Source organism: Harmonia axyridis, chromosome 1, assembly GCF_914767665.1.
Source record: "Harmonia axyridis chromosome 1, icHarAxyr1.1, whole genome shotgun sequence".
Lineage (NCBI taxonomy): Eukaryota > Metazoa > Arthropoda > Insecta > Coleoptera > Coccinellidae > Harmonia > Harmonia axyridis.
Genome location: NC_059501.1, coordinates 25,807,611 through 25,825,597, shown reverse-complemented (window position 1 = coordinate 25,825,597; position 17,987 = coordinate 25,807,611). Strand labels below are relative to the sequence as shown.

Below are 17,987 nucleotides of genomic sequence, written 5' to 3'. Positions count from 1 at the left end.
AGCATGTAACAGTAAACAAATTTCATCATGTTGAATGAAATTATTCATTGGTCATCTATTCTTCCCTCTGAATTTTCTACAATAGTTTGATGATATTTCTAATGATTTAATAATAGTAGCAATGACATTCTCAATAATTTGATTAGTTCTAATGGAAGTTTTTCATTTTCATTCCATGACGCAAGCATATTTCATTTTGTTTAGTTTCAAATAATTGAAAAACCTATGAAAGGATTATTCTGGGAACCGTATATGTTAAGCTCATGAGGATTGGATGGTGTTCATTACTATGTATGGCATTTTCATCAGGTTATTTCCCAAAAACTTTCAACTATATCCAAACAGTAGATGATTCAAAATAAATGAATATTTCAGAACGATTAGTGTGCTATTTTTTATATAAATATGACGTATAGTTGATGTTAAATATTGATCGATAATTACAACTATTTTATGATGAGAGTTTGACATATTTTGCATATTCGATATAAAAAGACTTTAAATCTCTTCATGATGTACTCATGAATTTGTACTATGATTCCATTAATATTTTCACAGATCTACAACTAGGTGATAAAGCTCTTACATTCATCAAAATCATATAGTGTCACCTACTATTTTCTTCAATTCATTAATCAAGTCTGTTTCATCTTTTTCTTGTTCCTTAACTCAGTCTTCAAAAATTCCTCATAATATCCTAGAACAATTCAGAGACACAACACACTAAATTTCGACACACCGCAATCGGAAACACTAGAACATAACCTCAAATCGAAAGAGGTTCATTTTCGTTTTGAATCACGATCGAAACTGACCTGATATCAAAACTTAAGAAAATCAGACACACTTAACCAAACCGGTCCTTCTTGGTGTCTTCAATTGCATTCTTCCTTTCTCCTTCAACCCCTTATCAACCCCGTATGCCCTTCTCTGTCCAACCCTTTGAAGAAGAGCGACCTGGTCAAGTTATCTTTCAGAATGGGGAAGTGTAAAGTTGATATCGAGGGGTGTTTTGGTCATCGGCAAGTTACCGTGTGAAACCAGCGCAGGTTGTTTTTATGGTTTATACATATGCAGATCTGCGCTAAAATATTCTGTATCAGATAAAAGATGCTGCGAGGTATAGTGTGCGAAGTGCATATTAAATTATGTGAATCTTGGGAGTATTGCGAGGATTTCGAAGGGTTGGTTTTAACGATTTGCATTATTCAAATTGGAGTATCGGATTGAGGAGATTTGAAGGATCGTTTTGGGTGCAAAGAAGAAAGTTGGATGTCCAGCATGAAATCACAGATTTGGAAGTCACGAACATACGTGTTCGTTTGATGTTTCCTGCTTGTTCTAAAGAAGAGAATATAATTTTAGAATATAAGTAGTTTTGTAGAGATAAATCTCATTTTTTGTTTTTTTCCCACCTTTATTGAATTTAAAATTTATTTTTCTAAAATATTATATGAACGTGATGTAATAAAAGTTTCCGTGATCTGGGCGCCCATTTTTCCAAAAATGAAGAAATTTTTTTTTTCATTCGTTAGTAACTATTTGTAACACCAAAATTTTTATTTGTAGCTCAAGGATTTTGCTGGAAAAGCACCGCATTCCACTTGGGTGTTAACTCCACAATTTTTTTTTATTTTTCTCAAATATATATTAGCTTAAAAGTATATCATTAGGTTATAATCTAACCTTTAAGTGAGCACCCTCATTTCGAAAACTTCTATACATATTTTTCTTTCGCTTCCGATAGTACTTCGTAGGTAACTATTTATAACACAAAAAATTTCGTTACTATCGGAAGCAGAAGTGAAATATTGAATGATGTTCATTATCATCAAGACGGTGCTACGTGTCACACAAGCAACAAATCAATCACAATTTTGCAAATGTTTCCCGGTCGAAGAGGAGATCAAAGTTGGCCACCACGATCTTGTGATTCAACACTTTTTGTATGTGGCCACGTGAGAGATAAGGTCCATGCCAGTGCTCCATAATGAATTGGTCACGGAAAATTCCATGAAAAGGATATGGTGCTGCAACCATAGACGTGGAGGCTATTTGGGTGATATCGTTTTCCATCATTAATGGCATGCCTTCCTCTTTAGAATTAACATCCATTGATTTCTCTTGAAATATAATCGTTTTTTTTAAATATCAAAATAAAACCTTTTATTGGAAAGCCCTTCAAAAAAGTACTATGAAGTTTTTAATATTTTATTCAAAATATAAGATGAACAGCGTGGAGTTTTGTCATAAATTGAGTCCAAATAATGAATTAATTGAACTTTGAAGACTGGCAAAAAATTTAAAAGAAAAACGAAATATATAATAAAAAATATAAATGCCAGAAAAAGAGAAAAAATGCAAATGTTAATGTAGGATTCGAACAGGGGGTCATTTGTTTCGAAATTTGAAGAAAAAAAAATTAATCAACTCAAATTCTACGGTATTGCGGTGAAATATGTTGCGTTCAGTGTGTATGTTATCAAGTTTAAGAATAATATTTTTTTTTTATTCAATTCCTTCATTTTATATTTACAGTGAACATGACAGAAATTTACACATTTTAATTCTGTACCAACTAAATTGTTGAAACAAGGGTACAAAACAGTTGTTGATGAAACCTATGGCAACAAATCTTAAGGGGCGGCAGATTGAACTTTCCAATTTTGCATTTTGATTGAGAGAATTGAAAAAAAAAATAGATGCTATAGATACACAAAGTACGAGTGTCGGAAATAGGAAAAAAATTAAAATATTCGAAAAAATTATGGAGCGCAAATCATAAAATTAGAATTTCATTGATAGAAAATGTAAATGATATAATTGTGAATTAAAATATCGAAATTCAAAGGCGGCAAAAGTTGAATAGCTCACAAGCGGCAAATCTGTAAATCCGCTACTGGTAAAAAAATCTTTTCTGGGGGAAAACACCCCTCAATTACCCCCCCTTGAAATAATTGGAATTCATTCAGCAGATTACCAATTATGCGCCCAACTTCACCGTTACGAGAAAGTTAATCCTCGAAAAAAAATTATAAAATTTTCGTAGAAAATATTCAATTTTAGTTGAAACAATATATTTCAGATTCATAATAACTAACATTGGTGTTGATCGAACCTCAACCAACAGCAAGACTCTCGCAGCAAACTGAAAAGCTAGTTTTATGAAAATTTGTAAAATAATATTTCCCTCATTTCCACTGAAATAACGTAGAGCCCAGAATTCAATTCGAAAGACTATTAAACAAGTTATTCAACATCCTAATACGAAGACATTATTTATTCATGCAATTTTCTCCCATAGTCGTATAGTGTCAACGGAATTCAACGAAGTTTTAATTACAAGGAATAGAATTTAAACCGAAATATTACCGAGAGAGAGAGAGAGGAGGTGTACAGACTTGCTCTTTATCCCTTCGAAAATTTCCATCAAGTGAGCAGTGCGAGAGGACGACGATAGGGGTAATTTTCTCAAAGCATTAGCTACAGCAGGGTTATTTTGCATATTGGAATCCCTTGGATCATACAACTTGTTCAAGAGAGAGAAGGGATACAATGATCTTTCAAGTTACACCCAAATGTAACTCAATGCCCATCTGATACGGAAAAGTGGCAAGAATTGTATTTGAATATATTTTGTTGTTTTGATTGAATCGTTTGAAGAAGATTGAATTATAAATAATTACGTCCAGAGCGGCGGAGCTCCATAATAATAATAATAAGTTTATCAAAATACTTATATATAACCTATTTTCTCTATTTCATGAAATCAAAATGTAAGAAGGTGGTTAATCGTTCAAAAATATTATTGTCTCCGAATTGAAATACCTGCTTCATTCCTACCCAGAAAGTTGTTTCTATTTCTCCATTTTAAAGGGCACGAAATTAATGAAATTATACAACCTCATGGGCTCCTAAAAGAATATATCACTCTAAAGATATGTTCATTCAAAGTCTTACATCAGATGAGATAAATGAATGATACTTACGAAAATGAAAATAGTATTAACGTATTAATAATTAATAGTATTAATTTATTTCGAATAATTGAACTTTGAGGGGGGGTCTATAACGTTTCAGCAATCAGTTCAAAAATTTTTACGCTTTATGTTCAGCTAGAGACCATCGACTCATATGAGGTTTTTACTATTATTCATTTTAAAGAGTACCTACTTCATTGCGAAATGTCCTTATTTATGATTTTTTTTGAAATGGAAAAAAAAAAGAATCAGATGAATTTTTTATTGAAGAATAAATAAATGCATGCTATAACTTTCCGAACTAACGTTTATTTTTTGATGAAATTTCACATGAAAATATTTTTTTCTAAAATTAAAAATGAAGACGTAAAAACGTATTTTGAACTCTTGTATGTGGAAGAAAACGACGGTTAATCAGAGGAACTTCACTTTCACTTCGGATTCACTTCACTCATCCTGAAAAAAAGGTGGAATCTCAAAAACTATGTAGAGGGAGGACTAGTTAAATTTTGGCAGGTCACGAGAAAACCACGTGGTATAATCCCCTTCTTGGTATTTGGCATCTTGGGACGGAGAGCCATGATCTATGCATGTGATTGGTAATTTCAAAACAGATTTGATGAAATACCAGAGACAGAGCTTGAGATGAGGAATTCTTGGAGAAAAATGAATAATAAAAATTTTGGAGCAGCACGATACCCTGCTCATAATGCACGTCTACTTCTAGAATTTGTGAGATAAATATTCCTGGAAGGCTTATTTACACCCTGTCTGACTAGAACACCGATTTTAACTCCACTCGACTTTTTTGCAGGGTTGACCAGTTGACCTGTAGGCATTCACAAGAGAAGCACGAGAATTCAGAAGTGGTGAGGATAAAAAATATACGATAAAGCAAGCGGTGTTTTCAAATATGTGTTATTGAGAGCCTCTAGAGTAAAATGTTACATTGATCTGTTGTTTTCACCTAATTTATACATAATTTTGTGCTTGATTTTCAAAATAAAAAATTTTAATTTGTTTTATGCTTAAGGCTAATTTAGTTTTTCAGTGGCCATAATTAATTTATTTATGATCTATCATCATTTTTTGCTTGGATTGGGAGAATTTTCAGTTTTTCATTCTTTCACGTATGTGCAAATTATGTATCATTTCCAAAAATATATAAATTAGAGTTATTTCGAGTTGCTGAATATTTTCTGCAGGGAAAGTGGTCATTGTTCAATTTTTGCGATATCTGTACCTACGTTGAAAATAATTTTCATCTAAAATATTATTCATTAATATAAATGAGCAGAAAGTAAAGTCATCCATTCTACACTCACATGAAGATATAGCAAAGCCAAAACATGAGCTAAATCCGTCGTTGAGAATGTCAATGAAACAATTCGCCAAGATGACAAATTTCCGCTCTAACCTACCGCTGAAATATCAAAAAGTCACCCTATATAGAACTCATCAATTGAATAAACGCAATTAGTGAAACATTCAAACAGACACTCCCGCAGGGTGCGCCAATGAATTCTGTCTTAATTTATCCTCTTCCCTTCCAGGTCTTCATGAGAGTGACAGAATGGATATGGGTGACATCCTGATATATCAAAAAAAGGAGGAGAATTGGAGGCAATATCCAGGCAGTTGGCTGGCGAAAGATCAGTGAAGCAGGGTGAGCACATTCAAAAAATTCTCTCAGATGATTTATTCAAATAAATTTACGTTTAATCATAAGTGTGCTGATGATTTTCCACAGCTTTCAACTAGAAAATTAACCGATGGTGGTTTTCCAATAACTCTAGATATAAAACTGGGGAAAATAATCAATTGAAAAAAGCACCGAATTACGTCATATAACTATTAAGGAGTAACTATTTATAGAAAAGACAGATCAGCTTCAAAAAATTACGTTGAGTTTTAAATTCGGTACACAATTGAAACCTCGATTGAAAATAAAGTGTGTTCTCAACACTGTATTTTTCAGAAGCTTTTGTCTAGTACATGAGGTGAAAGACAAAAGATGCTATAAAATTGACAAACCAATTCCTTGATAAACTACATCAAATCTGAAAAAAAGTTAATTTTCACAATTGAAATTATTCACAAAAACAATTGAATAGATTGACAAATAGCGATCATATCGCTTAAAGTAAATATAAGCTACAAAATATATTCAAAAAATTCTGACGAACACACAATTTCAGATCTTAATAATCAAAATTAATATCCAAGAAATTACAATCGTGGGCTATGCGATCGACGCCGTGATTTCTGAAAATGATGATGATCTTAAGAGACTACTATATATGCTTTCAAACGAGGGGATGACTGTTTATACACAATTATTACCACTAAAAAACCCAATACCTGTCTATATTCAGGAAACCAGGAATATGAAAGCAAGAAAACAAGAGTTTAGAGTGAGGTATGTCATACACATGACATGGCTCCAAAATAACAAGTTTCAAAAAAATTAGAAAAGGTGCTACGAAAGCTGTCCTGATATCAAAATACCAACTTGAAAGGAACAAACACTTGAGCACATTTAGCAAGGTCCGAATAAACAAAATATGTTAGACCTATCATGACACATGTCATCGAAACAAGAGTCGAAAACGGTCAAACCGAAAGATAACTAAGAACATTAGAGAGAAATATAACAAGATATACATTACACGACCATAAGAGAAATGAGGAAATCAGAGATATCTGCAGGCTACAAAACGTGATGAGATGGGCCAAAACAAGACGAGGAAAGCTGTTGTAGATATGATGCTCAACAACGGACTGCCTATAATAAGACAAAAAAATCCAACACCGCGAGACTCCCAGGAAGACCACCAGAACACTGGACTTTGGCATCCCAAGGATGAAGAGATATAGTTGTGTTCCCATTGCAGTCAACACAGTCATAACGTAATAATGAAAACAATATCTAAACATTCTTTCATCTTTCAAATAATAATCCTGATCAAGGAGTCATCTATCTTTCTCAATGTTTCATGACGTGGGCAACTGTTAAAATGTTATTCCCAAATGATTCTCACCAATTTGAGTTTCTTGAGACGATGGAGCTCGTTGATGAGTCCAATTCTTTGTCTTGTATAATTTTGATGATCAATGTTTTGTCTGAACTTATTTTATTGTAGTAGACATGACGTAGTTACAATCAAAACAACATTCTGGATGAAGTAGTTCTTGAAACAATCACGGGTTTAGCTAATAGTACGAAGGGGAAAGTTCTGGAATGTGTATCTTTCCAATAACAGGAGCAAAATATTAAATTGATAAGCATCTGAGAAATGCCTGTTTCGATTTTCAATCAAATTTTTCGCTTTCCTACGGAACGAGTATCTAAGCTGTTTAATAATTGCATCGCACAAGGTTTTTTCCTTAAAAATAACTTGAAACAACATTAAACTAGAATCCTGTATCTGTTCTGCCTGCTATGTCAAAAATGTAGGAACGTATTCTCTAAAATAATCTTGTGAAGATCATGGAGAAGAGCTTAATATTCCAAAAACCACAGCATGTTTTTAGACATGGTATATCCCCCATAACAGCAATTACAAAAGTGATGGAAATGATAATCCATGAAAGAAATGAAAACTCCGAGATTATGTTGGTCAAAGCTTTTTACAGCGTGAGCCACGATACATTGCTGGTCAAACTATATTATTACAGAACAAGATAAAAGGCTCATGAAGGCAATGGCTCATATAGAACGGCTCAGTCTCTGAACCCAATAATTTTAATGGAGTCTCCCAGGGTTCTATACTAAGACCAATCCTATTTATACTGTACAGTATTACTATTTCTCACAGTGTCAACTCAGATAAGACCTGCATTTACGCGGACGATACTAGATTTATCAACATCGGATCCTTGAAATGAGAGCTGCGATTTCATCTTTTTAACGTATCTCTGTTTGGACAAAACCCAAAAATTCTTAATTTCGAACATAAAAAAACTCCTCAGTATACTTGAGCTCCTTCAGTCCTTCTTGAGCTGGAGTGAGCATATGTACTGCTATTTTAATGATTCGGCTTTTGAGGAAGGTAGCAGATAAAGTAACACTTATTATTCGGCCTTTCATAGTTAGGAAGTTTATGAAATTATTTTGTGGAGACACGGTGTAGGCGGTCGGAGTGTAGGAGAATAACTTCTTTGAGAAATCTGTTCAATTTGAGAAGTACAGAGAATTATAGGTCGAATGGGTCCAAATTTCACCACCTTGAAAATTTATAACCGGATTCTGGAGGATCTGAAGAGTCTGAATGGTGCATTTAAATAGAGAAGTGAAAGAACCATCAGATTGCCCTACTAGTCGCCAACCTTCGTTCAGGAGACGTCACATGAAGAAGAAGAAAGAACCATTATGGAAAATACAAACTACTACCCAAGTTGTCAATTTTGAATATTCATTCTCTTTGAAATACTAATGAGTTTTTCAGTTTTTGAGCGAGATATAATTTGTATAGGTACAACTAAAGATGACGAATTTAAAGGTACCTTTATTCTACATTTATTCATGAAACCCTTCGAAATAAATATTTCCAGCAAAAATCAAAATAATTCAATTCTCGTTTTCTGGCAACTAAACACTATTTATGGATTCTGCTTGTGCCGTCAGCCCTCTATTCAAAAAATTATCTTTCATTGGCCGAACTGGATTTATATACATAGTTATTTTATGGAACATTTCATTCGTTATGGAACCAGATTGGAAATTTTTGTTATCGGAGGAAAACGAATTGACAAATTTAGTTACAATACTTCAATTATGAATGGTGAGCTGTATAAATGGCTGAAACGTGAATTAATGAACGGATCACCGCTCCAAATTTTATTATAATTTTTGTAAACATTTTATGAAAATTTGATATTGCTTTTATGCATTCTCTATGAAGTAGAACTTCTGTGTTGGTTCATTTTTCAATGTCCTCCACGCGAAAAACTAATGTCATTTCATTAATGGTGAATTGATGATTATGAATTTCTCATTCTATGTGGAATATAATGTTCATCAATAATGAATTATTCTGTGAGATCGTTCCGTTATATCTACAACGAGTTTGTAATATTCCATATAGAAACTCTTTTTTTGATTCTTCATAAAAACGGCTGATCTTCAAGGGTCGTCAACATTTCATTCAAGATTTTCATTCATTTAATGATAAACTTTCTGTATCTAATATTCTGAATTGTAAGTTTGATAGAATACTATATTCATATCTTCAGAATAAATCCATCGATTCACAGAGACTATTTTGAGTAAATGAATCAAGCGTTCTTGATAAAATCGTTACTCATTGTTTTCTTATTATGGGTAACTGTATTTTTTTTGGAATAAATCCAAAGATCAAATCATGATTTATAGAGCCCAGTAAAATAAAACGATATCAACCAAATGACCGCCAGTGCTACGGTTGCAGCACCATATCCTTTCCTTGAAATTTGAGGCTGAATATACTTGATCATTTTTTTCACGAATCTGACATTCAACTGATCAATGCAATATTCTACCCAATCTTTCAGAGTTATAATGATAACACTAATTCCTCATCGATAAAACCTTGTTTAAATATTGAAACGTCGAAATTTTACTCTGAATTTGTCATTATTGACAGCTTGAAGTTCTTCGAGGTTTATTGAAAAATGAACACAAACCGATTCAGTGGCATCACCCAAGAGAATAATGAACATTTGAATTCTTGAAAAAAATTATCTTCTCAAATACAACTCGTTCTTCAAATTTTATGAAATAATTTTTTATTTTCATCAATCAATTTTTTTCATTTGGGGTGAAAACATTCAAACAAACCGTATTTAGATAAGATCACTCGTCCTAACGGACTCCTGATCATATCAATCGGTTCGTTTTCATATTTTGCCAAATAAACAAGTTTTCGTGAAAAAGAAAAAAAACATCGATAAATTTTGAAGCACTTGTGGTATTACCTTTGATAACTTTACGAATTCCATCTTTAAGATTTTGAATCTATTGTGGAGCATTGGCATAGGATTTATCTGTCACGTAGCCCCATAGAAAAAATCTAAATTTTTCAAATCACAAGAACTCGTTAGCCAGTTGTGATCACTTCATCGGGAAATAACATGGGCAAAAAACTTTTCCTGTAAAATTGCGATTATTTCCTTACTTGTGTGGCACGTAGCGCCACATCAGTTAATATTGTCCACATCAATATCTTCCAATTCCAGACATAAAAATTATTAATCATATCTTGGTAGCTCAATTCATTCATCGTAACAGTTACACCAGTTTATTCTCTTATAAGAAAAGTCAAATCACATCACAGAACAAACCCGGATCAGATAAGACGTTGCTGATGTTCAACCAGCTTGAGTTCTTGTATTAACTGAACTCCAAAAGCCTTAAGACTTCATGCAAAATACAGTGTTATATCGTTCGTTGAAGCGTGTGTCATTCCATTTTCAATAAAGGTGTAGTTTTTACTTGTCAAATGTCAAAAGAGGACTGCTTCATCAAAGTGACAACTGCTCAGATAGCGGACTATGCAAAATGAAATCTCTTATTGGAAAACCTTTTATATCAGAGAGGGAAACCTTAATTTATTCCACCTACTCTGTGTGAACTTTACTATATTTCATCATAATAATATGAGCTTTTGGGGGCTCGTCATTCATACGCCAATTATGTCCTTGGAGACTATATAACTTATTATTCTACATATGCAATTTGAATCAAACTAGAAGTTGTTATTATACACCTACACGAAAAATATTATACTGGTTGGATCTGTTTTGATTTCTAGATATTTTGCATGAATTTTCTATGATTCTGATGACGCATCAAACTCATTTTTGTAGAAAACTATAAACCGTTAATTCTTTACCAAAATGCTTCTTGAATTTTATCTGATTCTGGTAACGCGATTGACATGAAATTTTGCATTTTACATCTAGATAATCACAAAATTTTATAGTGGTTGTGTTATCTGAAAATATAAAAATTCTTTTTTCTATTTTCCTATAGAATCCGTAGTTCTAAAATTATCAGAAAAAATTATTCGAAAACCCATATTTTGGGTTTAACCCATTATGAACCTGTTAAGTTTTCGATTTTTATGTTAGAGAATTATTGTATTTACGGCCCGTCGACCGGACGTATAGAATTGAGTTTTACGTTGGATTCATCATAAGCGACATTTATAGCTCAAATTCGAAAAATACCTCACTTACAAATTTATACAGCGTTGTGTTCGGAGAGCACTTGTTCAATAACATATGGAATTCGTCAATTTTTTTATATGAATGGTTGAATATAAGAAGGGAAAAATATATCTTCTCAATTCAATAACGACCAATAACAATATTTTCAGGTTAAAATTCATCCTTTTTCCCATTGACCCTATTCTAAATCCGATATCGGATTTACACCACTTATAGTTTCACAAAAATGAGGATGATTTAAAATTAGAATTGAATAGACCAAGAAAAAGTTGTTTGAAAATTCCAAAGTTTCCAGTTGTGCTCTTCAATATTGAAAATTATGCTTCAGAAGTATTACCTATCAGAAATGAAGGTTTGCAACTACAAGGATATTACTTCCGACCCAATTCAGAAGATGAAGAAATTCTCCGAACAAGAATTCACTCACAATGCCTTTAGTTGGTCTATTCAAACTGATGATATGAAACACTATCGGTTTCAGATAAAGATGAAAGAATTTATTTCTTAGATGAATGTGAAATATTTTAATGATTAGTCGATGATGATCAGCGCAAGAAAAACTGTAAAAAATAGTCTTCACTTTACCGTCGCCGAAGATTGATGTGTTGCATAAAGATTGCAGCAGGTCATTCAGTTTTTGGAAGCGGACTAACACCTATTTTGAACATCAATGTATTATCTTTTTACGGGACATTTGATGGGGCTGTCACTTTTGTGCCATAACAATGCATTGCCTCGTGCGCAACAATTGGTTATGGGACCTTTTGTTCACCAAATGCATCAGATCATTTACCTTTGTCGGCTTGTATACCTTGAGCTTGTTGGGTTCGATGAGAAGGTATAACAAGCCTTTTGTACACACTGATGCAATATAATACGGAAGTAAACAATAAGGAATATGAGATGTAATAGAAAAACTCTCAGTCAGTGAGTTTGAATTAGAGTAGTACTTTTCCACATTCATTTGCCTGCGCATACGCATCTCAAAAAATGAATATAAAGGGTGTTTTTTTAGAGCTATAGAACTTTAAATTGCAATTAAACAACGATGGATTATTCGATTGACCTGAATTTTATTTTTCCGCAAAATAATCTTGTCGCATTACATTTTAAATATGATTTCTGGCATATGACCGTCATGGCTGGCTCGGATGTAGTCCAATCTGGACGTCCAATTTTCGATGACTTTTTCCAACATTTGTGGCCATATATCGGCAATAACACGGCGAATGTTGTCTTCCAAATGATCAAGGGTTTGTGGCTTATCCGCATAAACCAATGACTTTACATAGCCCCACAGAAAGTAGTCTAGCGATGTTAAATCACAAGATCTTGGAGGCCAATTCACAGGTCCAAAACGTGAAATTATATAATAACAATAAATCGATTGTGGCACGAGCTGTGTGACATGGTGCGCCGTCTTATTGGAACCACAGCTCCTGGACATCATGGTTGTTCAATTCAGGAATGAAAAAGTTAGTAATCATGGCTCTATACCGATCACCATTGACTGTAACGTTCTGGCCATCATCGTACAGACCAATGATTCCACCAGCCCATAAAGCGCACCAAACAGTCAGTTTTTCTGGATGTAATGGTGTTTCGACATACACTTGAGGATTAGCTTCACTCCAAATGCGGCAGTTTTGTTTGTTGACGTAGCCATTCAACCAGAAGTGCGCTTCATCGCTAAACAAAATAAAATGGAAGTAGTGCGCGATACGTATTCCGCACAGAACCATTATTTTCGAAATAAAATTGCACTATTTGCAAGCGCTGTTCAGGCGTGTGTCTATTCATGATGAATTGCCAATTCAAACTGAGAATAAATAACTTGACAGCTGTTAAATCGGTCGTCATCTTGAACAGTAATGCCAACTTAAAGTTATATACCTCGAAAAATAACACCCGTTATTTAATATTCTCCCATACTGAGGAGAGCTCTATCATTCCATTTCAATGAATGTACCTTATTTTAGAATTCTTTAACTGAGCTGATCACATAATCCAATACATAGAAAATTGAATATTATATTGTAAAATAAAAACCCAATTTGTATATCCGAAGAATAACCATTTCAAGCTATCTGCAAAATTTCGTGTCGGTTGCGCCATCAGAACTACGAAAAATTCAATCAGTTTATCGGAAAACAAAAACTTAATATTTTAGTTCCTAACAAATGATAAGACTAAGTTGAAATTTTGCGTATATATACAGGGTGTCCCGTTAACTCGGCGCATGCTTATAGCTTAATTCATGCCCGACCAGAATATTCAAATTTGGTTTTAGTTAAAAAGAGATATAGTCAAAATCTACACTTTGATCATTGTTCTGAGTGCCACAGCTACAAATGTTGATATTTTGTGATTCTTCTTTCGATCGGAAATTACAGACGGACCAGCCTACTCAACATGAGGAATTGAGATAGAGCTAATAAGGGAATAAATGCAGAATGAGCAATGTTTCAGATTCAATATCAAAGCATGTGGTGAAAAAAATTGCCACACATATGTTTGGCAATGGTGTGTTAAAAAAATATATTTGCGCGTGAAGTAATCCTATTTTTCAAACCAGCGCGCAGCGTAAAGGATGAAAGAAAAATGGAATTATCAGTGTGACTTTCAATTAATCGATTATTACCAACGTGTGTGTATATCCTACGTCTGCCAATAGCAAGCCACTTTTGTTTTTCGAATATTGACTTGCTTGATCCTGAGTAACATTCTGTCTGTGACAGATTATTTGTGTTTTCGAAGAATCTAATCATTTAGAAAGGTGATTTGGATTGTTTTCGTGTATGTGGGTTGAATTAACTGGATGGTCTCTTTCAGGATTGAAAAAGTACATACGTCCTCAAAATGAAGAACGCTAATGAATGATGCACAGGATGTTCGTAAGTCAGAAATATTCGGTTGATAACTGTATAAACTATTGATAACTGTATAAACAAAGTTGCAAAACAGTCCTATCTTCTCCACGACTGGTAAGTTTATTTTTCAAGCCACAAAAAAAGTTAACTCTTGCCGACAATCGAAAAATTAGTTAGAGCACTCCATGATCCTAAATTTTGTCCTCAGAAATTTTTTTTAGTTGTGAATTCATGGTAATAATAATGGAATGAGGATTGTATTCTGCACTACTTGAAGTTTCCGCAGAGGGGTTTTTGCGACATATCCCCAAGCCAAGCATGCCAAGTTTACCGGACGAATGGTGGACATAAAGAAAAGAAGCTTGCTGCTTTTGCAAAGTAGTGATTGTATAGACGCCGCTGTTGTCTTTTTCTTCGCCACAGCTGGTTTGACGTGCTATTTCCAAGTGTGCTTCTTGTCAAGTATCTCATATACTTGGCCTCATATTTCCATTCAATCCTCCCACTGAACTGTAGGATTTCACATATGCCTACTTATGCGTTTCGTCCCTGGCACACACACACCTCACTCATCAGTGTGACTTTGGTATATTTGTGTGTGCCGTGTCACCGACGCTTGGGGAATTTATTATTATCGGGAGCCGCCGGGACTTGAACCCAGCACCTTGTCGCATCTCGGTGAGTGAGTCTACACTCTTAATCTGTAGGCCACCGAGTGCTGTGTTTATTGTTGCTATGTGGAGCTTTATGAGAAGCCGCCACATAACTACCAACCCAGTGACGGAGGAATAAAACTTATGCGTGTTACGAGGTCATCGGTGCAGCCGGGAGATTGCTGCCTAATCAGAGCTGCACCTCGCGGCATCGTGCGGAAGGTGAATGCCGCCTATTCAGGTCCGCTATACCGCGGCAGACCAAGGAGCACGTATTGCACGTCATGGGAATGGGCGTCTAGAGTTTCGTTGGAAATTGCAGATATATGGGAGCTCCGCATCAACCTTCTGCTTTCCAGGACACATCGTTAAAACGGCCATTCCCATCACGTCGGGGTCACCAATGTAGGATCCCACATATGCCTACTTATGCGTTTCGTCCCTGGCACACACACCGGACTCATCAGTGTGACTTTGGTATATTTGTGTGTGCCGTGTCACAGACGCTTGGGGAATTTATTATTATCGGGAGCCACCGGGACTCGAACCCGGCACCTTGTCACATCTCGGTGAGTGAGTCTACACTGTCAATCTCTAGGCCACCGAGTGCTGTGTTAATTTTTGCTATGTGGAGCTTCATCAGAAGCCGCTACAGAACATTACGATGTGTCCGTGGCGATATTTCCTCTTTTGGCTGAAGAGAATAGCCTCGATCTTCTCAGAGCTCACTTTGATTCTCCATCGTGTGCACAATGATTGAGTTAGCTTCTTGCAGATGTTTCTTTGGCATTTAGGAATACTACGAACTGGCAAGTATGTCGGTATCGACAATAAGAAGTGGCATTGAGATGTTCTCCGTTTTCGTCTTGTCCGATACATATTATAATGTAAGGGAAGAATAACGGTGAAAGCAAAGATCTTTGCGTGACTCCATTTGAAAGTGCCTATTCTGAAGACACTATTTCGTCCACTTTGGCGAGAATGTAGAGAAGAGATCACAAGTTAAAACATGGAGATTGTCAAACCGCCCGCTAGCAGTTTGTATAACAGTCCTTGGTGCCATACTTTATCAAACACTTTAGCCTCGTCCAAGAACATAGACCTTATGCCTTATTCGCGGTTGGACCCATCCATGAATTGTTCCACTACTCGAAGGATCCGTACGACGAATATAGGCAAGAAATAGTTTGAGCAATATGATGGATAGTAACACACAAACACTTCCTGGATCTGTATTCTTGACTTTTATAATCCTACACATACATTCAATATTTAGGGGCCCTGTATGATATGAGTGTTATTTTCGCTAAAATTTCTTCTCGTTATCTTCGTTCTTCTGTATAAATCTCACTTTTTGTACAATGAATTGTGAGTGTTGTTTTTGGTTAACACTTAATATGGATTTGAGCAAGTGTACTAGCACGAACATATTGAATGATCAATGAAGGAAATGTACTATGTTAATCTTATCACAAAAAGGAATCTCATCCAACTCAAACAAAATCTTAACGGCATAAAAGTATGAGAGCAACCACCAATTAATATTAATAAAATAAAATAAAATCAATCATTTTTATTCACGTTCAACGTGTTGGAACGTCGAATATTTGCTCTCAAGTTTTAACGAATATATCATACGTTAAGTGTAAAGTTTTCGGTGAAACTGGTATCATTCTGTTGCCGATTTTTCGGTGTTCGTAACTCTGCTGTTAGTTTGACTCATTCAGAATGCTTTCCTGCGTAATTTGTACAAAATCTTTGTCATCAAGGTCTTCAGGAATACAATGCAATAAATGTAATGCATTTCTTCATGCAAATGGCAGATGCTCCGAGGTGACAAAAAACCAAGTACCGTTGATAAGAAATATGCCAGGAGGAAGGTGGATCTGTGCGGGTTGTCGCGATGGGGGAAACCCCAGTGCCTCGTCTCCGACGGTGACTCATATTTCGCCGATGTCGTGTCCGGCTCCCGTGCTGCCGCGTACGGATTCCGGCGTAGATGCTGTTATCGCGGATGCCGGCACTGCGCGATTGATGAGTGCCTTGAGATCGGAACTCGGCGCTATGAGGAGCGAAATCAGGGAACTTAAAGAATCTGTCTCTTTCTGTTCGGATAAAATTTCCGATTTTGAGGAAAAGCTCGCCAAACTGAGTGAAGTCTTCAGGCTAGCGAATCACTTAAAGGCTGAGAATGACTGCTTGAAGAAGGAGGTATCGAGTTTGCAGTACAGAATGGACAGTTTGGAACAAAACGCTCGTGAAAATAATGTAGAGATAGTAAATATTCCAGAAAAGCAGAATGAAAATTTGATCGAGATCGTAAAAAAAGTGGGAGAGTTCGCAGGGATGATTATTGAGTCGTCTTCTTTGTCCTCTGTTGTACGTGTACCCACTAGGGTTGAAAATAGACCGAAAAATATCATAGCCAAGTTCATTTCTAAATCAAAAAGAGACGAATTTCTGTCTACTATTAAGAATAAGCGCAGTACGAATAGCGGAAGAAATGGTTTTAGCTTGGACGGCCTCTCCAATAAATTTTACGTAAATGAGCACCTCACAACAAAAAATAAAAGCATTTTTCGGTCTGCCCGTATCACAGCCAGGGAAAAAAATTATAAGTACGTCTGGACTCAAAACGGAAACATCCTCATGAGGATGAATGAAACATCCAAAATCATTCATATACAGAATGAGTCAGACTTGGCCAAGTTCAAATAATTCCCAAATACACAATTGAAGATAATATAATAAATTGAGAAGGACAATGGCTATTCACGTATTATACCAAAACGTACGTGGATTACGTACCAAATTACCCATCTTCAAATTGAACTTACTCTCCAGTTCTTTTGACTTAGTGTTGATAACGGAATCCTGGCTTAATGACGGTGTTTTTGATCACGAACTAATCGAAAGTGGTTATACCATCTTTCGTAACGATCGCTGTGCGAAAAATTCGAACAAAAAAGATGGAGGTGGTGTTTTTGTGATTGTTCGGGATCATTTTGGCGCTAGACATGTTCCGGAGTTTGAGGGTGACACGGAGGATGTTTGGGTAGTCATGAATGTGAACAATAAAACTGTTTATGTTTGTTGTGTGTATCTACCTCCGGGAAATGAATCTGCATCTGCATCTTTCATCGAGAAGTTGGAGAGAATAATGGAAAAAATGGGTGAGAATGACTTGATTTTGGTGTGTGGCGATTTCAACTGTTCTACGGTAAGGTGGGAGTGCCAACCGGTGGCTGAAAATATGAGTGCGGTAGGGGTGGACA

At 35.3% G+C, this 17,987-nt stretch overlaps 1 protein-coding gene across 1 annotated transcript; it reads left to right on the top strand.

Moving 5' to 3' along the window:
• The first annotated feature begins 16,578 nt into the window (after nt 1-16,578).
• LOC123682069 lies at nt 16,579-17,430 on the top strand. Its single transcript, XM_045620503.1, has one exon. It carries the CDS (start codon nt 16,579-16,581, stop codon nt 17,428-17,430), a length of 852 nt encoding a protein of 283 aa, XP_045476459.1.
• Nucleotides 17,431-17,987: the final 557 nt, after the last annotated feature.